The sequence below is a fragment of the Doryrhamphus excisus genome, linkage group LG6, assembly GCF_037039965.1.
Source record: "Doryrhamphus excisus strain RoL-2023G ecotype Guam linkage group LG6, RoL_Dexc_Guam_v1.1, whole genome shotgun sequence".
Classification (NCBI taxonomy): Eukaryota; Metazoa; Chordata; class Actinopteri; order Syngnathiformes; family Syngnathidae; genus Doryrhamphus; species Doryrhamphus excisus.
Genome location: NC_136362.1, coordinates 5,476,625 through 5,498,806, shown reverse-complemented (window position 1 = coordinate 5,498,806; position 22,182 = coordinate 5,476,625). Strand labels below are relative to the sequence as shown.

The window sequence follows — 22,182 nt, the reverse complement described above, 5'->3', positions numbered from 1 at the left end:
TCGGACCAGGAAGTGTCATTGGTTCCGCCTTCTAGTTTCTGCTACGACACAATAACATTTGAGTAGCGGTGGCTGCTCCGTTTCACGCGGCATATGAATGCTAATCTCCCTCACCAAGCGTTTATTTGTGTCTTATACGTACATATACAACATTAAAAAATATAACACGTTACTAGATCACCCAGTGAAGCTAACACGCTAATATTCGGACCAGGAAGTGCCATTAGTTCCGCCTCCTAGTTTCCGCCACGACACAATAACATTGCGTAGCGGTGGCTGTGTTCCGTTTCACACGGAAAGACCTGCTGAAGAACCGGAGCCTGGTACATGGATCCGCATCACAAAGACCTGCTGAGGAAACACAGGCTAGTCCTGTGCGAGGAGCTGCTTGTCAGCGACACCATCATTCCGTTCTTGCACCAGGAGGACATTTTAACGGGGGCACAGATAGAAGAAGTCCAGTCTCAAAGCACAGACCGGAAGAGAAGTCTCAAGCTGCTGGACATTTTGCCGAACCGCGGCCCGCGAGCTTTCCACTGCTTCCTACAAGCTCTGGACTTCGAATTCAGCTGGCTCCGAGACCGGCTGCTCCAGGATCTGCGAGTCCGAACTGAAAGTGGAGCCGGGAGGACAAGTCAGGGCGAGACATCGCCGCCCGGTGGACCTGAAGGTACGACATTCCTGTACTGGCTTATATGCCTCGTTTAATGTAGCAATGGGACATGGGGACGCGTACCGTGTATTTCCCCAAAAAGCAGTGGTGGTCCCCCCGTAGTTTTTTTACGACAAAACCAACGTGGCGCCATGTTGAAAGGAAACATGTCAAGCACTAGGACCGAGCGGAAAACGGTCGCTGACGTTGAAGGGCCGTTTCTCGGTAGACCGCCCACGAGCTCACCGATTGGCTCAGCTGATTATTTGCTAGCGTGTGGTTGGCCGTCCCCGCTGTCACTCTAAATCACCGGTGTTTGCAACTTACACTGTTTTGTAATTGAAGTGTAGAATAAAATATATATTTAATTTAAAAAAAGTATGATGTTTGTTCTTGCCTGCGATTGGCTGGCGAGCGGTCATCAGTAAAAACGTGGAAAGTCGCAAACGAACATGGTAGTGCTACACAAGATGGCGACAAAAATGTATGGCTGAGTTTTTTACGTCATGTCGTTCTGTGGTCCAGGCACTCGCCTCTCGATATGCTCCACCCCCCCCCCTTAATATCCTTTTAATATCATTTAACATAACATGAGCGTTTGACAAAAGGGCCATTTTCGGGAAAACGGCGCAGTGGCTGTTTCCACCGGACGGCCATTTTGTTTGAGTCGTGATATTTTCCGCCCTCAGACGTCTGGCGTCTTCCCCCTTCGCTCGGAGAGAAAGTTCCTTCGGACCGTGAGCTGTCCCGGCTGGCGTCTCTTCTGGGCGGCGAGTGGGAGGCGGTGCTGATGGACCTGGGCGTGTCGGCCGCCGCCTTGTTTCGCTGCCGGGCGGACCACGCCCTCAGCTGTCGCGACGCCGCGCTGGCCGCCCTGCTGCTATGGAGACGGGCCCAGGGCAAGCGGGCCACCCTGAGCAGACTGGAGCAAAGCCTGCAGGCGGCCGGCGTCCGCCCGTCCGTCCTGAGAGACGTCCTGCCGTGACCCGGAACGCCGCCCCCCACCGAGACGACACCAACGCTGGGTGGAGTCCTTTAATACGTACACACTCAGCCATGACATCTTTTACACGCCGTCGGGGCAGCGGCGGTGGAAGTAGAAGTGGTAGTCGGTGAAGAGCGCCCCCCCGAGGCGGTGGTCCGTACTGCAGTCGGCTTGACCCTGCACGCCAGACGAGACCCTGGTCACGTGACGTCACGGTCAGGGAATAAGGAGGACAGGAAACGTGCGTCTTACGGCCACCGTGGAGCGAAAGTGATAGGAGCTGTGATGAAGACGAGCGACGTGCAGCGGCCATTGATGCTCCCCCTGCTCGCACGCACGTGCACACGCACACGCACGCACACACACACACACGCACACACACACGCACACACACACATTGATTGGGCAGTGATAACAGCAGCAGCCACCAGAGGGAGCCATGGTTCTGGTTCTGGTTCTGGTTCTGACCTGAGTGTTGGACGGGTATCTGCCGCCGGCGCCGGCGTGGTTTCTGTCGTGCACGCCGGTGCACGTGGACGACTCCTGGAAGGCGCACAGGTGGACGACCAGCAGCTGCGTGGAACTGTCCAAAGCAGACGAGGTCAGGTCAAGGTCAGGTCAAGGTCAGGTCGCCGCCAAGGCGTGGAAGCTAAGCTAGCTGCTCACTTCATGAGGAGCGTCACTCGCATGTTGGTGGGCACAAACGGGCTGACGGGGACCTGGAACACGAACCTGTCGGGTCTGAAGGGGACGAGCCTCAAGGGTGGAGGCGGACAACGTGCTTTTTTTGGGGGGGGGGGGGGTGTCACACTTACCCGCACTCGTCTCTCACGCAGTAGCGCCTGTCAATCACCTGCTGGTTCTCTTTGATCATGAAAGCCGCCATGCTGGTGTTTGTCCCTGACGCACACGGGGAGGACGTCCTGGTGAGGTGACGTTCCTGGTCAACCGGTTTAAAGCACTTACAGTCTTTGGCGCTGAGAAACTTCTGGAAAAAGTCGTCGGCCGCGTCCGATTGGCTTGAGCTGAGGTTGGCGTCACGGCGCCCCCCCGGTGGCGAGGGGCAGCAGTACACAGTGTTGCAGTAGAGCAGGTCGCAGAAGTGCATGTCGGGGGGCCAGGACGCGGGGGTGCCGGTGGGGGCGGTGGGTGGAGCTTATTAACAGGCAGAGTAAAGAATTTTTAATAAGTCAATAATAATTGTATTTTTCATTCATTAAGTGTTGTTTTATTTTGAAATAGTTGAAATGTTTTTATTTTCTTACCTTATTTTATACACATGAGGAAATGAAAAACGTTTTCACATTTTTGTCATTTTTTATGAAAAATATTCAATTTGTTCAATTTTAATTAATGAAAACATTTTGGAATTGTATTATTTCTTTTGATCAAAATATTTATTTTTACATTTTTGTTCATTAAAAGTAATTTGATTGTATTTTTATATTCTTATTTTTAAATTCTGTTTTTCAAATTAGAAGTATTTTCTATTTTATTTTTCCCATTTTATTTTTTAATAAAAAAATGAAACTAATATAAATGTAATTTTCCAAATATTCTGTACATTTAAAATAATCCTAATTAGTTTTTTATTACACGTAATGTTTACATTTTTTCTAAAGTAATTCAAGTAGTATTTTTTCAGTTGAATAAAAGTCATTCCAATGTTATATTTCATTACGATGTATTCATAATAAAAAAAAAAGAAATGAAAGTTTGATTCCATGAGCTGCTGTACCTGAGCTGGTGGGCGTGGTCTGCACAGGAAGTAGGCTGCTGTTACTGTAAACAAACAACATGTCAGTACCGCTCAGGCCCCGCCCACCACACACACACACAATGCAGCCACCTGTTGCCGGCAGACATGTTGCTGCGCTGTGATTGGCTGAGCAGGTAGAGGGCGCCCACGGTGATGAGGCTACACACACGGGAGGTTACAGTTGGTGGGACGATGGCAAACAGGAAGTGATGTCATAGCTCACCAGACGGCCACAGCGATGCCCAGCGTGCAGATGCACGCCTGGAAGGTTCTGTGCGGGGCACAATGGCCGCCACGTGCGCCCGACGCTTTTGTGGGCGTGTCCAAAGCGTGCGAGGTGGACGCGACGCTTCCCTGCCCGGACGCGGTGCTGACAGGAAGCATCACAGCTTTTATTCTGAAGGAGGCGGAGGTGCGGAGGGGGAGGAGCTACCTGGTGGAGCGCAGGCTTCCTGTCAGGCTCTTGAGCTTGGCGAGGCGCCGCTTCCACACCTCCAACTCGGTGACGCGGCTCTCCAGGCTGTCGGCCATTTTGGAAAGCTGCTGCACGGCGCCCACGTTCTCCATGAAGATCTGCTCCTGCGGGAGGAAGAGGATGAGCGGCGGTGCCGGCGAGAGGGCGGGGTCGGCGCGTACCTTGTCCACCACCAGGAAGTTGGCGATCTTCTGGCCGTCGCCGCACGTCACCTCGCCCACCTCCATGACGGCGTCCGGCAGGAGCTCCTTCAGCTCCTGAGCGAGGAGACCTGAAAGAGCAGACGTCACCCCGTCCTCCGACTATGTGCGCATGCGGGGGGGGGGGCCTCACCTGTCTGGTGGGTGTGGTCTATCCCCATGCTGGCGGCGAACTGAGGCTTGTAGTCGAACTCCACCAGTCTCATCTGCGTGATGGTCCTCAGCTGCTTCTGCGGGTCCACCTGCCGAGCACACGTTCTCTGGGGTCAGCTGACCTCGCCACCCGCTGGCTTCCTGTCCCACCTCCTGGATGTTCTCCTTGGCCCGCCGGTCCGACGGCCGCATGAGGCTGCCCGTCACCGTGGCGTTGCCGCAGACGACCAGCGCCTCCTCTGGGGTGTCCGTGTTGATGCCCACGCGGCCGTGACAGACCACGCCGTCCTGCGCCGCCCCGCGTTGCCACAAGGCGTCGCCGTCGGTCTCAAACTGACCTGGGTTGGACGCCTGCGTGCGTGCGCGCGTGTGTGAGTTGGACCCCAGTGGCACGTGGTGCACGGGGCGGCGTGGGCGCTTACCCTGACGATGAGTTTCTCTGATGCCAGGGCGGCCATGAGGAAGGGCTTCTCCTCGTCCTCCTCTCTGGTGGCGGCGTACAAGCCGACCACCAGCTGAAAATACCTGCGTGCCCGCAGTTAGCACGCACACGCAGTTAGCACGCACACGATTATTGTATGCAGTTGGGAGACGCATGCATACACGGTTAGCACACACCTACAGTTAGCACACATACACGGTTAGCACACATACACGGTTAGCACACATTCACGTTAGCATATACGTACGGTTAGCATACGTACGGTTAGCACACATACACGGTTAGCACCCCTACACAGTTAGCACCCCTGCACGGTTAGCACCCCTACACGGTTAGCACCCCTACACGGTTAGCACACAGGTACGGTTAGCACCCCTACACGGTTAGCACCCCTACACGGTTAGCACACAGGTACGGTTAGCACCCCTACACGGTTAGCACACAGGTACGGTTAGCACCCCTGCACGGTTAGCACACAGGTACGGTTAGCACCCCTACACGGTTAGCACCCCTACACGGTTAGCACACAGGTACGGTTAGCACCCCTACACGGTTAGCACCCCTACACGGTTAGCACACAGGTACGGTTAGCACCCCTACACGGTTAGCACACAGGTACGGTTAGCACCCCTACACGGTTAGCACACAGGTACGGTTAGCACCCCTACACGGTTAGCACACAGGTACGGTTAGCACCCCTACACGGTTAGCACACAGGTACGGTTAGCACCCCTGCACGGTTAGCACACAGGTACGGTTAGCACCCCTACACGGTTAGCACACAGGTACGGTTAGCACCCCTACACGGTTAGCACACAGGTACGGTTAGCCCACCTGAGAGCAGCAACACTCACCGCTGGTCGGGGTTGGGTCTTCCCTTCTTCCTCATGTTGTTGGCGGTGGTCTCGCTGAAGTGGAGGCGGCCCAGCGTCACCTTGCTGATCCCCACGCCGCTCAGCACCACCCTGCGGGAATCAAACCTCAGTCACGGCGCGGTCCCCCGGCCCGCCGTGCCCCACGCCGCCTCACCCACCTGACGGGCTGCAGAGGTTTCCTGCTGCGGTCGGCCTGAGACTGCTCGATGGTCACGTGACGCTCGGGAGCTTCCAGCTGCAAGGAAGAGGCGTTAGCCATTAGCGCTAACGTTAGCATCGGGTCATGTGAGGCCCCCGCGCACCTTGACCCCGAACACTCGGATGAGGAAGTGGTCCACCTGCTCCACGCCACGGGGCGTGGGCACGTAGCGAGGCTCTGTAGCCACGCCCACGTGAACTGTGACCTGGAAGTGGTTCTTCTTCTGGCAGATGAAAGCGTCGTCGGCCGGCGAGTAGTGGAAGCCCTTATCCGTGTCCACCAGGAAGGCGGGGGCACACCTGCGGGCGAGTCCGTGTCAGCCGGGCGCGCGGCCGCAACTGCTAAATGGCGACTCACAGCGTCTGGAAGCTGGCGTCCATGGTGGCGTTCCACTCCCCCGGGCGGAAGTTCTCCCACGTCAACGAGCCGCTGGGACCGTGTCCCCGGGAAGCCGCGTCCCCATCGCCGCACGTCGTGTCCGGTCCTGGGGACGAGTCCTGCGAGCCGCTTCGTCGTCGTCGCCTTTTATTGCCGGGCGAACTGAACGGGAAAACTTCTTACACCACTTCCTGTTGCCGCCAATCAAATCAGACTCACCTGGTCTGCAGTGAGGAGGCGGAGCCTGGCACACACGAGGCTGGGGGCGGGGCAGAAGCCCCCCAGATATTGCAGGCGAGTGTTTGCGGTGAAAGAAGATGATGTTGATGCGGGTGCCGCAAGGCTCCGCCTGAGTGCTGCGGGGGCGGGGCCGCGGCGGGATTCTGGCTGAGGGAGGGATCAGTCGGGAGGTAGGCGGGGTCTGCAGAGAGGGTGGAGTTAGCAAGTTGCCTTGGTGCCACAGGCCGCTTTGCTCCACCAGTCATGTCACACATGCTAATGCTAAGGTTAGCATTAGCAGACAGGTTAATGTGCTAACATTAAGGTTAGCATTAGCATTAAAAGACAGATTGTGTTTTAGCGAGCTAGCAGTTGACCTGGTCAAACATGCTAACACTAAAGTTAGCATTAGCATACAGGTTGTGTTTTAGCGAGCTAGCAGCTGACCTGGTCAAACGTGCTAACACTAAAGTTAGCATTAGCATACAGGTTGTGTTTTAGCGAGCTAGCGGCTGACCTGGTCAAACATGCTAACACTAACGTTAGCATTAAAAGACAGATTGTGTTTTCGCAAGCTAGCGGCTGACCTGGTCAAACGTGCTAACACTAACATTAGCATTAAAAGACAGATTGTGTTTTCGCAAGCTAGCAGCTGACCTGGTCAAACGTGCTAACACTAAAGTTAGCATTAGCAGACAGGTTGTGTTTTAGCAAGCTAGCGGCTGACCTGGTCAAACGTGCTAACACTAAGATTAGCATTAGCATACAGGTTGTGTTTTAGCAAGCTAGCAGCTGACCTGGTCAAACGTGCTAACACTAAGGTTAGCATTAGCAGACAGGGTGTGCTGGAGCGAGCTAGCGGCTGACCTGGGATCTGCTCGGGAGAGCAGGCCTGCGAGTCGGGAGGAGAGTCAGGAAGTACGCTAGAAGACGGAAGAAGAAGAAGACACGTCAGAGGCTGGTCGGCCCTGCGAGGTCGCCGGGTTTGCTCACAAAGCGTTGGGGTCCGAGTCTCCGCTCAGGTAGCGCTCCAGGATGCTGGTATCCACGGCAACAGAACTTTCCAGAACTTGACTCACATCCCAACCTGCGTAGGACCACATGACCTTCATCAGGACAACCACGCCCCCTGGCGGGACCTTCTCAAACACAGCGGGACCGTTCTCACCGCCGAAGAACTCCTGCAGCGCCTCCTTCTCGCCGTGCACCTGAGCCTCCATGATGGCCTGCTGAGGAGGAGCACCCATCATCTGGCTGAACGCCACCGGCCCGGCTAACGTACCTCCTCTCACTCACCAAGATGGCCGCGCCTGCTTGGGGCGGCTGGCTGTCCCCGGGGGGATTCTTCCTCCTGCCGGACCTCAGCTGCTATCCATGTGGGTCTCTGGACCGCCGCATGTGGATCCTGACTCCTTCTTCTGCTTCCGATCAGTCGGTGGTGGACGCAACGACAAGGTTCTCCTGCTGTGTGTGTGTGTGCGTGTGTGCGTGTCTGTGTGCGTGTGTGTGTCCTTTGTGTCAGGTGGACTTTGAGCCTGGAACAGGAAGTAGCTGTCTTACACACCTCCCTCTCCCTCTCTCTACGTGTGACATCACCCTTCATGTCAACAACCTTTCAAAAGGTCAAAGGTCCTAGCAATGTACCATACGTAGTATCATAGGGATACACGTAGTATATGATGTATCATGTACACGTACTGTATGATACACAGTTAGATATCTTCTATATGTTGGAGACGAGTAGACGCTCTATGCCTTTCTTTACTTCTGTTTAGGTACTTTATTAGCATATTTAATTACCAGCTTTACGTACTATGTTAGCATATTTAATTACCAGCTTTACGTACTATGTTAGCATATTTAATTACCAGCTTTACGTACTATGTTAGCATATTTAATTACCAGCTTTACGTACTATGTTAGCATATTTAATTACCAGCTTTACGTACTATGTTAGCATATTTAATTACCAGCTTTACGTACTATGTTAGCATATTTAATTACCAGCTTTAGGTACTATGTTAGCATATTTAATTACCATCTTTAGGTACTTTATTAGCATATTTAATTACCAGCTTTACGTACTATGTTAGCATATTTAATTACCAGCTTTACGTACTATGTTAGCATATTTAAGTACCATCTTTACGTACTATGTTAGCATATTTAATTACCAGCTTTACGTACTATGTTAGCATATTTAAGTACCATCTTTACGTACTATGTTAGCATATTTAATTACCAGCTTTACGTACTATGTTAGCATATTTAAGTACACTACCACCATCTTTACGTACTATGTTAGCATATTTAATTACCAGCTTTACATACTATGTTAGCATATTTAATTACCAGCTTTACGTACTATGTTAGCATATTTAATTACCAGCTTTACGTACTATGTTAGCATATTTAATTACCAGCTTTACGTACTATGTTAGCATATTTAATTACCATCTTTACGTACTATGTTAGCATATTTAATTACCAGCTTTACATACTATGTTAGCATATTTAATTACCATCTTTACGTACTATGTTAGCATATTTAATTACCAGCTTTACGTACTATGTTAGCATATTTAATTACCAGCTTTAGGTACTATGTTAGCATATTTAATTACCAGCTTTACGTACTATGTTAGCATATTTAATTACCATCTTTACGTACTATGTTAGCATATTTAATTACCATCTTTACGTACTTTATGAGCATATTTAATTACCAGCTTTACGTACTATGTTAGCATATTTAATTACCATCTTTACGTACTATGTTAGCATATTTAATTACCAGCTTTACGTACTATGTTAGCATATTTAATTACCATCTTTACGTACTATGTTAGCATATTTAATTACCAGCTTTACGTACTATGTTAGCATATTTAAGTACACTACCACCATCTTTACGTACTATGTTAGCATATTTAATTACCAGCTTTAGGTACTATGTTAGCATATTTAATTACCAGCTTTACGTACTATGTTAGCATATTTAATTACCATCTTTACGTACTATGTTAGCATATTTAATTACCATCTTTACGTACTATGTTAGCATATTTAATTACCATCTTTACGTACTATGTTAGCATATTTAATTACCATCTTTACGTACTATGTTAGCATATTTAATTACCAGCTTTACGTACTATGTTAGCATATTTAATTACCAGCTTTACGTACTTTATTAGCATATTTAATTACCAGCTTTACGTACTATGTTAGCATATTTAATTACCATCTTTACGTACTATGTTAGCATATTTAATTACCATCTTTACGTACTATGTTAGCATATTTAATTACCATCTTTACGTACTATGTTAGCATATTTAATTACCATCTTTACGTACTATGTTAGCATATTTAAGTACACTACCACCATCTTTACGTACTATGTTAGCATATTTAAGTACACTACCACCATCTTTACGTACTATGTTAGCATATTTAAGTACACTACCACCATCTTTACGTACTATGTTAGCATATTTAAGTACACTACCACCATCTTTACGTACTATATTAGCATATTTAAGTACACTACCACCATCTTTACGTACTATGTTAGCATATTTAAGTACACTACCACCATCTTTACGTACTATATTAGCATATTTAAGTATACTATTACCATGTTTATGTACTATATTAACATATTTAAGTACACTCTTACCATGTTTATGTACTATATTAGCATATTTAAGTACACTACCACCATCTTTAGGTACTATATTAGCATATTTAAGTACACTACCACCATCTTTAGGTACTATATTAGCATATTTAAGTACACTACCACCATGTTTAGGTACTATATTAGCATATTTAAGTACACTACCACCATCTTTACGTACTATATTAGCATATTTAAGTATACTACCACCATCTTTACGTACTATATTAGCATATTTAAGTACACTACCACCATCTTTAGGTACTATATTAGCATATTTAAGTACACTACCACCATCTTCACGTACTATATTAGCATATTTAAGTACACTACCACCATCTTTAGGTACTATATTAGCATATTTAAGTATACTACTACATGTTTATGTACTATATTAACATATTCTATACCTCGACCATGTTTATGTATGATATTAGCATATTTAAGTATACTACTACATGTTTACGTACTATATTAGCATATTTAGGTATACTACTACATGTTTATGTACTATATTAGCATATTTAAGTATAGTACGACCATGTTTATGTACTATGTTAGCATATTTAAGTATACCTCTACATGTTTATGTACTATATTATTTCAGTATACTATTAGCAGGTACTATATTAACATCTTTCTGCTCAATATTAGCATATTTATGTATAACATTACCACATGTATGTACTATCTGAAGTTGTCCATGCTCAGTATTACTCCGTTTATGTTTATAACAAATACCATATGAACTTGTTTATGGCCAATAATAGCCGGTGTATGAACAGAGTCAGCATGTGTAGTATAATGCCAACATACGCGTGTCCAATATGACCAGGGGTATGCGGGTTAGCACGCTGATGTCCGCCAGCCCCATGATCATGTCTGGGGAATGTTTGAACAAACGAGCATCAATGGCGGCGACGTCACGATGAAAAGCGTCACGTTGTGTGTCACGAGGTGGGAATTGTTCATTGTTCACAAGTGTGACAGCTTTCAGATGTTTTTGTTGACAAATTATGAGGAAGGCCAGACCCCTGTCATGTGACACAGCACAGATCGTACACAGAGGAGGCGTCGCGCTCTGCTGCTTTTTTACCACACCGTCCGTTTGTAGTGGTTGGCTTGTTGCACGGCAGCGTCGGGACATCAAACCTTACCAGATCGCCTACATTAACCTATCGATAACTCTACGTGTTCTTTACACCGACGGTAACCCGCATACGACCGGGCAAATCGTGTCGTCTCTGCGCATGGTCACGCGTGGTGCATCTTTCCGAATAGACGGTGTTTGGGGCTAACCGGCTAACAGCAGCTAGCTCAAAGCGACGCCATTAGTTGGGCGAAAATCCGCACGTCAGACCGACGACAATATCAACCGACTTTAAATGAACGTCCCTCATGTCTTGAGTTCGTGTTCCACCTCGGTTGTCGACGGCTTTTCCTCCGTTTATCGGCCGAGAGCGAGCGTGCCGATGTGAGGAGTTGGGCGTTAGCATCGGCAGCTAGCTTGTTGTGACACAGCGACTGGCCGCCATGGCGGCAGCGGGCAGCGGCGGCAGAAACTTCTCGTTCAAGGTGGTCCTGCTGGGGGAAGGCTGCGTGGGCAAGACGTCCTTGGTGCTGCGCTACTGCGAGAACAAATTCAACGACAAACACATTACTACTCTACAGGTACGGCTTAGCGTGTGGGGGCGGGGCGGGAAGGCAGGCTTCGCAGGGCCGTGACGCACGGAACCGGACCCGGGCTTCGGTCCACCGGTGTGTCCGCTGTGTGATGGTCGGTAGCCGCCCTCACGGGGGGTCGTCGTCGTGAGAACAAGTTCCCCCTCCCTCCACCGGGGTGTTGTTGTTGACTTGGTGTTCCTGCTAATATTGCATCATATTTTTATTGATGTGTTGCAGGCGTCCTTCCTTAACAAGAAGCTCAACATCACAGGGAAGCGGGTCAATCTGGCCATCTGGGTGAGGCGTGTTACATTTGACATTTCAAGTACATGTACAACAAGTACATCAAAAACAACAGACAAAGCCAAAATATGAAGAGGTTTTCCTCATAAGTAAGTGCAATTGTTGCAGTTGTGATGTCTAAGGAACGTACATATTTTGGAAAGGAAGCGGCATCGAGTTAGATCAGGGAAAAATGCTGCCTATTCCCATTCCCATCACATGGATTATTTGCCATTTTTGCACTGCAATTGGCCAGGTCTTAGAATATATACATATATATATATGTATATATATATATATATATATATATATATATATATATATGTATATGGTGCCATCACCGTAGCATGCCTGTCTCGGACACGGCGGGTCACATGACTGTCCTAGCTGGGAGGCGGTGCCTCAACTGTACGCTTGCCTGTCCAGGACACGGCGGGTCAGGAGCGCTTCCACGCGCTGGGTCCAATCTACTACCGGGACTCCAATGGAGCTGTGCTGGTCTACGACGTCACCGACGACGACTCTTTCCAGAAGGTAACCTGCTTCCTGTTTGAGCCAAAGGCCACGTCTAACCACAGGCTGTCCTTGCAGGTGAAGAGCTGGGTGAAAGAACTGAGGAAGATGTTGGGCAACGACATTTGTCTATGTATAGTAGGTAAGTTGGGGTTGTCATGGAGACGGTATATGGAAGAAGAAGCCACAGTCAGTGCTGTTCTGTCACGCAGGTAACAAAATCGATCTGGACAAAGATCGGAACGTGTCCACGGAGGAGGCGGAGAGGTGAGTGATGACATCACGGCCGCCGGCGTGAGCGCGTTTGTGAACGTGGGTGTGCTCGTTGCAGCTACGCGGCCTCGGTGGGGGCCAAGCACTACCAGACCTCGGCCAAGCTCAACAAAGGCATCGAGGAGCTCTTCTTGGACCTGTGTAAACGTAAGAACCACTGCTGGCACGTTCTAGTACGGGTCTCCCTGTTTATGTCGCTGCCGGGGCGGTTCCTCACCGCTCCATGGATGACATCACAGTGGTGCTGCCGCCCGTACCCGAAGGGGGCTTTTAAAAATCTACCTCTACCACCAAACATCTCGCCGCCATTCTTCCTCTACCGCTACCTCTACCATGTCCACCACTCCGGACTCACCGCTGGTCTTAGAAGACCCAGAGCTGTACCTAGGGGGGCTAGGATGAACCCTGCCGAGGTCTGCATATCTAACACATGAACCCTGTGGACAGGAACACCCCACTCGGTCTCCACCGTCCAACACAGGCCTTGAAACGGAGTAGCTGCGCGGGTCTAGACACGCGACTGCCACTTGTCTGTTTCTGACGGGTCATGTGACTTCACACAGGCATGATGGAGGCGGCTCAGGCTGACGAGAGGTCAAAGGGCAACGGAGGCAGCCAGGCAGCGACGAGTCGGCGAGGTGTACAGATTGTTGACGATGAGCCACAGGCCACGCCCACTGGAGGATGCTGCTCATCTGGCTAACACGCGTCGTCTCACGGGGAATATTTAATGAGTTGAATCGTTATCGCGCCCTTCAAAGTAAAAGTAGTAATGGTCAGCGTCATGACATCACTTCCTGTATGGTGTATGACACCTGACAGCTTCCTCACCCTCTGCTGTTTTCAACCTCTCCATTTAAAAAGCAACGCTTCTCATCAGCCACTGGAGGCCATCTTGTCTCGCTTTTCACGTTTCTGGCAGCGTGCAGCGTCCGCAGGTCTTGTTGACCACCGCGGACGCGCGCATGCTCTAACAGCCTGTTTCATGTGACTTTTTCAAAGTGATATTAAACGACTATTGGGGGAAAAGGCTGTGCTGTGTGCTTTGGCCAGCAGGGGGCGGCAGAGAGCACTGTGACGTCACGTGTCTGTCCGGTGTTGACACACAATGGCTGCCACCTTCATTCCCAGCAAGAAGCACACACGCTTTAGGTACAGGAAATACAGTTTACTAAACAAAACGACAAGTACATTTGTTTCAAATCAAAGAATCTTAGTAGCCTTGAAATGCCCCCCCCCATTCACCTCTACAACTTCTACATCAACTCGTCCCTTTCACCGCAGGAAAAAATGGTGGCGTGGGCTTGTGGGCCTCAGCGCCAGTGCATCAGTGATTTAAGGCACTTTGTCACTACATGCCCGTTTGGCCTTAAAAGGAAAAAGAGCAAAAAAGCGAGGAGGCGTGGCCTAGTACATGGGGGGGTTGTGCAGCTCCTGGTACTTGGGGGGCGCCGCCTTGAAGATGCTGGGCACCACCATCACCACCGAAGGGCGGTTGGCGGCACGCAGCTGATGGATTATGATGGATGACAGCGTCAGGCCCAGCAGCTGCAAACAGGAAACAGGAAGTGGCGTCAGGCGGAGCGTGTCCGTGTGCCCTCTACGGGTTCAAAATGGTTCTTACCGCCAAAATGGCCAACACGAAGACCACCCCGATGACGACGTCCACCGCCATGAGGATGTAGTGGGCGATGAGCGGGAAGCACGGCTGACTGAACACCAGCCTACTCCTCTGCAGCAGCATCAGCTGAAACACAACACGTCAATCAAACTGCGTGCTGCCTTCAGGCACGGTGGGAATCGGCAACTCTTCCAACACTCACGTAGTTGACTGACTGACATTTCCCCTCCATCTCGGCCACGTCGTCACACGAACACGAGTCGGGAATGTTCTGGCGCCAGTCCTCATAGCTGAAGAGGCCGCAACATTTCAGCTACACAAACACACACACACAAATACACACATCAGCACGTGATGTCATCAAGCCTGACCTCCGAACTCACCATTTCCTGCACGCTATTGGCGACGTCCTTGTTCTCCTGACTGGTGGCATCCAACGGCAGAAGCTGACTCAGCCTTTCCCTCATCAAGCCCTCCAACTACACACACACACACACACACAGGTCAGAGGAGGACAGCAGCCATGTTGAGGTTGAGGGCGCCACGCCTACCTGAGGACGCACGGCGGCGGCGGGGATGCCTACACGCAGCATGAGCAGACTTCCAATGACCATGCAGACCAGGAACTGCAAAAAGACCACAAATTAGATGCGACACCCGCCCTTCCTGCTAAAGAGGAACTTGATGATGCGCCTGGCTCACCACGATGAGCGCCGGGCGGCTCTGGCGGTGTGCTCCATACGCTCCCACGGCGGCGATCACCATGGTGATGGTGCCCACCACATACAGCATGACCAGAGCGGTGCCGCGACCTTCCAGCTGCAGGAGGAGACAGTCAGCGTACGTGCGTGCGTGTGCGCGTGCTTGCTTGCTTGCTTACCGTGGCGCCATTTAAGTGGGTGACCACTTGCAGCAGCAGAGCCAAAGTGATGATGAGCCCGCCCACTATCTGCAATAACAAAAGCGCGTCATGTTTAGCTCCACGCCTTTTTTTTTTCTCAAAAAGTTAAATCACGTCCTCTTAGGCTTTTGGGCCGACGAACAAAGTCAAATCACTGGCATTCCGAAAGCTATGACGCCATCTTGGCTCATTCGAGCTCGTCTACTTTGGACGAAAAAAGTAAGGAGAGGACCACATAGCGACAAAGTGGAATGAAGAAACTCCATTAAAAGGTAGAATGAATGTTGTTCAGGGAGTAGAGAGTACAAAAATGCTTTAAAAGCTTTTCAAAGGCGAATAGCCGCTTTCTTAGCTGTGATTAGCAAGTGCGCACTTTTTATTTTCCCAGGCGCCATCTTAAAAACTTCAAAAAGAATCAACTCACCGCGAAGAAGACGTTGGACACGATGAAGGTTAACTTGAGGCACCTGTTCACTTGAGTCATGGTTAATTTGTTTGGCCAACAACGACAATTAAGGACAAAAGACGGCGACAGCGTCGTCAGGTAGGCGTCACAGGTAACAACTGAGCAAGCGAGGGGAGGTGCGCATGCTTTAGGGTCAGAGGCTTCCGACGGGAGGGGCGGAGTTTCCCGTAAATGACTGCGAAGGATCAAATAAGGACACTTCCTGCTTGGGGAGGGGAGGCGGGGCCTGTGTCATTCCGGGAAGACAAATGGAATATTTTGACAAACAGTCACAGACAAAAGACACAGTTTGAAGACAAAAAGTTGACATTTTCATGGCAATAGCTAAAAATATCACTAATCTTTGTTTTTATATTCATTATTGAATATTATATTTGACAACATTTTAAATACGTATCTATAAACAAAGCCCCCTGCATCTTTGTTTTTGTCAATGTGGGAAAATGTGCTGACGTGTGATTTATGGCTTTACATCATTCGGAATCACAGTTTTTGCACATTTTCTGATTGCAATTCGCTCTTTCGCCACTAGATGTCCCCCACGTGTCCTTGGATGGGATGAGATGGGAGTTAAGGTCGTGTCACGAGGAGCCGTTTTTATAAATAACGCCTTATTATCGAAGAATCCCGCACTGGTGGCGGTAATAAGATATGGACTTTATCTGAATGTATAAATAAAGTTGTGTGTGTGTCTTATTTTCAGTCGCTGACTCGCAAATACATATCTCTTCCTGACATAGCAGCACAATATGGCTTTCAGTCGTCACTTAAAAGAGCCGTTAAAAAGATTCGACTCGTTCGCGAACGTCGCATCTTTCCCATCATCAAGTCCTCATTCGAAATAAAGCAAAATACATACGCTGAAGGTTACCGCGCAGGCCTCACAGCTGGGAGACCCGAGTTCGATTCCACCCTCGGCCATCTCTGTGTGGAGTTTGCATGTTCTCCCCGTGCATCTGTGGGTTTTCTCCGGGTACTCCTGCCCCCCCCTTCCCCCCATTCCAAAAACATGCTAGGTTAATTGGCCACTCTAAATTGTCCATAGGTATGAATGTGAGTGTGAATGGTTGTTTGTCTATATGGGATTGGCTGGCCACCAGTCCAGGGTGGACCCCGCCTCTCGCCCTAAGACAGCTGGGATAGGCTCCAGCTCACCCGGAACCCTCATGAGGCTAAGTGGTAGAAAATGAATGAATGAATGAAAAATACATACATGATCATGTCCTCTGAACTGTTACTCGCTGACCTTAATATCACGTGACAGGAAGTGAACATCCTTCTAATCGGGCAGTACTGCCGCCAGCCTTGCCTGTCTTATCACGCACGCACATGCACACGCACACAGTCAGGTGTGTGTGTGTGTGTGTTGGTGGCGTGAGAGGTGCAATGCAGGAAGGATGAAGATGGTCCCTCCAAGGGTAGTGTTTCTTCTCTGCTGGTTGCTTCGGGCCGGTGAGAACATTTCCTTCATGAATCGCCACTTTTCACCTTCCGGCTGTCCGACCTGACGCCAACGTTAGCTTAGCGTCTTCTCGCCGTTGACGATGATGCCAACATTAGCATTAGCATCGTGTCGCGGCGTTATGCTAGTAAGACATTTGTCACACGTCGGTCGTGTTAGCCTAATGTGCTTTGGTACAGAAGTTCCGGACAGATGCTGATGCTAAGATGCTAATGCTAACCTTCCGTGGGAAGATGTCTCGTGAACAGTCGGAAGGTTCTGGACTGAGTGGACTCGAGGCTGTTAGCCACATTAGCAAGTTGATGGCGTCCGCGGGCTGGGCTAGCTAGCTAGCTAGCTGCTTTAGCATGTTGTTGCTAAACAAACTGACGATTGTACGTTTGTGAAGCAAGCTAACGAGCTAAATAACAACATCTATTTGGGCAGACGAGAAACACGAACCTGGGAAGTGTGAGTGGGCGGGCCAGCTCACCTTCAACTCGACCTGTGATTGGCTGGCCGTTCTCCCCATGCCAGCAGAGCCGACTGCTCCATCCAATCAGAGCGGCTCAGCTCTGGGTCGTCATAGCAACCAGGATGCTATCGCTAGGGAGAAGTCTTGTCCCTGACGGCATCCATTGTGAAATCCTGACGCCTTTGGGAATATTCAGGAATGTCCAAAAATGTTCTGACGCCTCCTGCTGGTCTCCACAGAGTCGTCCTTCGGCAGCCGCCTTAGGCCTCTTCCTCCTCCTGCTGCGCACGCTCAGCTGGGCGCCAACCTGCCACAGGAACCTCACCGCCTTCATCATCATCCTCATCATCGCCGTGTGGGCAGCACGCACGTGGAGCACGCCACGGTGTCTGCACGCCACCTGGTTACCATGGTGAGTGAGTGAGTGAGTGAGTGTGTGTGGGCGGGACCAAAGTAAAAGCTGATCCTGACAGAAAGCCGATTGGGATCATGGCGTTACCTGGACAACAGCCAATCAGGACGCCGCTTTAACCCCGCCCCCAGTGAGCTCCTTGAGCTTTGACTGACAGGCGTGCGTGTTGTGATGTTGGCGTGTCTTCGTTGACTTCGTTTCAGTTTTTGGCGGTGGACGTCAGGAGGCTCAGCGCTGGCCTTCTCGGTCGGTTCCGGGGGGGCGTGGCGGCAGCGTTGGGCGTGCCGGTGGGACGCGTCCACATCAACGGTCTGAATGTGAGGACACGCCTCCTGTGCTCCATCTGACGTGTGCTCAGGTTGGCTGATTGATTGGCGGCTCTTCCAGGAAGAGAAGAACGGCGTGGAGCTCTTCGTGTCGTCCGGTAGGCCGGACATTTCAGAGCCCCGCCCAGCCGAGGAGGTCATCCAGTCGCTGGATGTCAGGGTCCTTCATCAACACCTGGCGCACTTTGGCATCACCGAAGTGTCAACGGAGGTGGGTGTTGCCCCGCCCCTTTGTTGCCACAGTAACGCTGCTTCACCTGCCATTCAACCCCCGCAGAAGAACGTCCTGCAGGGGGGGCCGGGGGACCACCTGTGGAGGCGGGAAAGCCTCTACAGCGCCGTCTTGTTCCTCGCCATTTTCATCATCGTCATCACCTGCATGATGGTAAAGATGGCGTCGGCGTGCGTCCAGCAGAGGGCGCCCTCACCTCCGACCGTTCTTCCACTTTTGCAGGTTTTGTATCGCCTGAAGGAGAAGACCTCTGACGCACGGCTCAAAGCTCCGCCCCCTCACGTCCGCTCCACACCAAAGGTCGCGCCTGACTGTGCCCGGAGGTCAAATGTCATCCAGGTGATGGCGACCTTCGCTCTTATTCGATTTTATGTGGATGACGCTGATGTTTGCGTGGCAGGCGGTGACGTCGGGAAGCACGGTCCAGGTGGAGAGGTCTTTGGCCCCGCCCATTCCCCTGCAGCAGCAGCCAATCGCAGCGTTCCCTCTGTGCAGGTGAGCTCTGTCCGCCACGTTGCCATGTCTGCCTACTTCCTGTTGGTCTTCCCCCCAGCCCCGCCCCCGTCTCATTCGTCCGCCACGTTGACCACGCCCCCCCGGCCGCTCCTGAGCTGAAACCGTGCCCCTCCCCCTTCAGGATGAAACCCGCCTCGGGACTACAAGAGAGGTGAGTGGGTGGCAACCGACGACTGAGACGACGTCACGCAGTAAACCTTCTCCTCAGACGCGGCTCCAACGTCTCGCTGGTGTTGGACATGGCGGCGCTGGCCTCGGTGGAGCCTCTCGCCGTTGCCGTGGTGACGCCCAGGGAGACGGTGGCCCGCGAGTATCTGCTCGCCGCCAGCCGGCCGCTCACGCCACGGCAGCTCCGTGACATCATCGACGACGCGCACAGGCTGCACGCGGAGTTCTCTGTAAGCGCGTGTGTGTTAATGTGTGCGTGCGTGTGTGTACATGCGTGCATGTGTGTACATGCATGCGTGTGTGTACATGCGTGCGTGTGTGTACATGCGTGCGTGTGTACATGCGTGCGTGTGTACATGCGTGCGTGTGTGTACATGCGTGCGTGTGTGTACATGCGTGCGTGTGTGTACATGCGTGCGTGTGTACATGCGTGCGTGTGTACATGCGTGCGTGTGTACATGCGTGCGTGTGTACATGCGTGCGTGTGTACATGCGTGCGTGTGTACATGCGTGCGTGTGTACATGCGTGCGTGTGTACGTGTGCATGCGTGTCTAACACCGTCTCACATGTCAGGAGATCCCCATGAACTTCACCGACCCAAAAGAGCTGGACGTTCCCAACCACGGGACCAAGAACCGATACAAGACCATCCTGCCAAGTGAGTCCTTGTTGCTAGGCAACCAGGAAGCTGCCTTCTGATGCAGGGGCGGGGCTCCTTCCTTCCTTCCTTCCTTCCTTCCTTCCCTGCAAGTAGGAGAGTAGATGAAAATGTCCTCTCCTCGTCTCCTAGACCCCCATTCCAGAGTCCTGCTGCATTCCAGAGGAAGCGGCGACCCGCTGAGCTCCTACATCAACGCCAACTACGTGCGGGTGCGTAGTGAAAGTCCACAGTAGGCATTTCCTGTCGGGAAGCGAGGAGAACACGAAGGGGCATTGTCCTTCCAAAATGAAAGCCAAGTCCACTTTCCTGCGACAGGGTTACCGTGGCGACCAGAAGGCCTTCATCGCCACGCAGGGCCCCATGGTCAACACGGTGGACGACTTCTGGCTGATGGCGTGGCAGGAGGCGGCGCCCGCCATCGTCATGATCACCAAGCTCAAGGAGAAGAAGGAGGTGGGTTGAAAGTCACGCGACATGGGCGGGGCTTAACGCTCGGCCGTCGTCCGCAGAAGTGCGTCCTCTACTGGCCTGAGAGGCGGGGCATCTACGGGAAGGTGGAGGTGGCGGTTGGCGGCGTGCGGGAGTGTGACCACTACACGGCTCGCCGCCTGACACTGAAGGTACGGGTAAAAACGCCGCCAACGTCGTTCACGCGCTCACTTCGGGCCCGGCCGTGTGTGCAGTACGGGAATAGAACCCACACCCTGCAGCATTACTGGTTCACGTCGTGGCCCGACCACAAGACGCCCGACTCGGCCGTGCCGTTGCTGCAGCTCATTGGGGACGTGGAGGCAGAGCGGCGGGCGGCGTCTCCTGCGGGGCCCGTCATCATCCACTGCAGGTAGGGGCGTGCCCTTGGGGTCACGTGATGCTTCACCTGGACTGACTCCACCCCCCCTCCCGTGATGCTTTCCCGACAGCGCCGGCATCGGACGCACAGGCTGCTTCATCGCCGCCGCCATCGGCTGCCGGCAGCTGGAGGCGGAGGGCGCGGTGGACGTGTTGGGCATCACGTGTCGGCTGCGGGTGGACAGGTGAGACGCGTGCGGCGCGGTGCGGCGAGGCCTCCGGGCCGCAGGGGGCAGCAGCTGAGGTCTTGTGCTTGTGTCGCAAGGGGCGGGATGATCCAGACCGGCGAGCAGTACCGCTTTGTCCATCACGCCTTGAGCCTCTACCAGGCCCGCCTTGAGGGAGGCGGAGCTTGGTGACTTTGACGGACAGGAGAAGAGGGAAGGTACATCACTGGAAGAAGTTATCCGTTTCCGTGTGTGGACGTCTTTGTGTTTCTCTCTCGCGCACGTTAACGTGGTGTTAGCTGTCATGTTAGCATAGCCTGCTCGCTGCCGCTGGCGGTGCAGGTCTACCTCTTCGATTGTATTTTGGCGAAGAACAACTTTATTTTTCTACTCTTTTTACGTGTTTTCGGTGTCTGATAGCACTCGGTTGATGTAGCAATAATCTAAAGGTCATGTACTTTACGTTTTGGTACTTGTCATTGAACAGTAATCCCTCGCCACATCGGCAGCTTTTCAAAATGGTTCTTTCCTGATGGCACACAGCCGGTTATTCATCCGAAATCATTATTATTATTATTATTATTATTCATCTTTCAGCAAATGGAGCCTATTTTGGGCTGCAATGAAGCACTTCAAGCATCCAAATATGAGGCACGCCGGTCACTAGGTGGCGCTAATGTTCCATTAACCGCCTCCTTCATTCTCCCGGCGCTAGCATCCGGGGTCCCAACACCCCCCAGGGGGTCCAAACACGTCCTAAACATTTACTGACAAGTCAAATTCCTGAGCAAATATGGAGAATGAGGTTGCTAAAAATGTTCTAATGTGAGGGAATAAAGTCATAATACGAGAAGAAAGATGAAATAGTTGGAAAAGACATAAAAAAGCCAGCTGTAATGTTCTGACAATAATCTCCAAATATTCATAGAGAAATAGAAATGTATCATATGTGTATATATATGTATAATATCGTATCTTATTGAGGAAAAACGTCACTTGTAATATTTTGAGGAAAAATGATGTCATGTTGGCCGCCTCCTCGTGGGTCCCAAAACATGCTAGCTTCATGCCCTGCGATTGGCTGGCCACCAGTCCAGCTGGGATAGGCTCCAGCACGCCCTTGTGAGGATAAGCAGTAGAAAACGAATGAATGAATATTACCAGAAGAAAATTTGAAATAGTTGTAAAATCCAA

At 51.1% G+C, this 22,182-nt stretch overlaps 5 protein-coding genes across 7 annotated transcripts; 3 read left to right on the top strand and 2 right to left on the bottom strand.

Moving 5' to 3' along the window:
- Positions 1 to 202: 202 nt before the first annotated feature.
- On the top strand, positions 203 to 2,010 carry cradd (CARD and death domain containing adaptor protein). The gene is made up of 2 exons (XM_058067496.2): positions 203 to 670; positions 1,342 to 2,010. Exons 1-2 carry the CDS (start codon positions 328 to 330, stop codon positions 1,635 to 1,637), a joined length of 639 nt encoding a protein of 212 aa, XP_057923479.2. The 5' UTR covers positions 203 to 327; the 3' UTR covers positions 1,638 to 2,010.
- Positions 1,309 to 8,157, bottom strand: myrfl (myelin regulatory factor like). Of its 2 annotated transcripts, none has more exons than XM_058067427.2 (23): positions 7,634 to 8,157; positions 7,506 to 7,566; positions 7,331 to 7,424; positions 7,205 to 7,260; positions 6,338 to 6,539; positions 6,098 to 6,280; positions 5,844 to 6,039; positions 5,700 to 5,776; positions 5,521 to 5,631; positions 4,647 to 4,749; positions 4,375 to 4,575; positions 4,205 to 4,313; positions 4,033 to 4,142; positions 3,830 to 3,975; positions 3,620 to 3,766; positions 3,487 to 3,555; positions 3,376 to 3,419; positions 2,604 to 2,792; positions 2,453 to 2,537; positions 2,304 to 2,378; positions 2,106 to 2,220; positions 1,890 to 1,961; positions 1,309 to 1,814 (listed from the first exon to the last, which is right to left on the bottom strand). In XM_058067427.2, exons 2-23 carry the CDS (start codon positions 7,555 to 7,557, stop codon positions 1,719 to 1,721), a joined length of 2,532 nt encoding a protein of 843 aa, XP_057923410.2. In that variant the 5' UTR covers positions 7,558 to 7,566; positions 7,634 to 8,157; the 3' UTR covers positions 1,309 to 1,718. The 2 variants fall into 2 exon arrangements, with proteins under 2 accessions (XP_057923410.2, XP_078647358.1); XM_078791232.1 differs by having other exon boundaries at positions 7,506 to 7,563.
- Positions 8,158 to 11,113: 2,956 nt separating this feature from the next.
- Positions 11,114 to 13,545, top strand: rab21 (RAB21, member RAS oncogene family). The gene is made up of 7 exons (XM_058067495.2): positions 11,114 to 11,690; positions 11,922 to 11,981; positions 12,393 to 12,500; positions 12,558 to 12,621; positions 12,692 to 12,746; positions 12,811 to 12,899; positions 13,316 to 13,545. Exons 1-7 carry the CDS (start codon positions 11,553 to 11,555, stop codon positions 13,453 to 13,455), a joined length of 654 nt encoding a protein of 217 aa, XP_057923478.1. The 5' UTR covers positions 11,114 to 11,552; the 3' UTR covers positions 13,456 to 13,545.
- Positions 13,546 to 13,905: 360 nt separating this feature from the next.
- On the bottom strand, positions 13,906 to 15,879 carry LOC131125693 (tetraspanin-8-like). Its single transcript, XM_058067487.2, has 8 exons — positions 15,699 to 15,879; positions 15,254 to 15,322; positions 15,076 to 15,192; positions 14,925 to 14,999; positions 14,757 to 14,852; positions 14,576 to 14,686; positions 14,377 to 14,499; positions 13,906 to 14,300 (listed from the first exon to the last, which is right to left on the bottom strand). Exons 1-8 carry the CDS (start codon positions 15,756 to 15,758, stop codon positions 14,160 to 14,162), a joined length of 792 nt encoding a protein of 263 aa, XP_057923470.2. The 5' UTR covers positions 15,759 to 15,879; the 3' UTR covers positions 13,906 to 14,159.
- Positions 15,880 to 17,023: 1,144 nt separating this feature from the next.
- Positions 17,024 to 21,819, top strand: ptprr (protein tyrosine phosphatase receptor type R). 2 transcript variants are annotated; one of them, XM_078791225.1, is made up of 16 exons: positions 17,024 to 17,192; positions 17,896 to 18,068; positions 18,272 to 18,385; positions 18,456 to 18,605; positions 18,672 to 18,779; positions 18,849 to 18,965; positions 19,027 to 19,121; positions 19,264 to 19,293; positions 19,351 to 19,540; positions 19,885 to 19,969; positions 20,102 to 20,181; positions 20,288 to 20,425; positions 20,482 to 20,592; positions 20,656 to 20,813; positions 20,893 to 21,006; positions 21,087 to 21,819. In XM_078791225.1, the coding sequence occupies exons 1-16, from the start codon at positions 17,138 to 17,140 to the stop codon at positions 21,178 to 21,180; spliced, it is 1,812 nt and encodes a 603-aa protein (XP_078647351.1). In that variant the 5' UTR covers positions 17,024 to 17,137; the 3' UTR covers positions 21,181 to 21,819. The 2 variants fall into 2 exon arrangements, with proteins under 2 accessions (XP_078647351.1, XP_057923433.2); XM_058067450.2 differs by having other exon boundaries at positions 19,180 to 19,293.
- Positions 21,820 to 22,182: the final 363 nt, after the last annotated feature.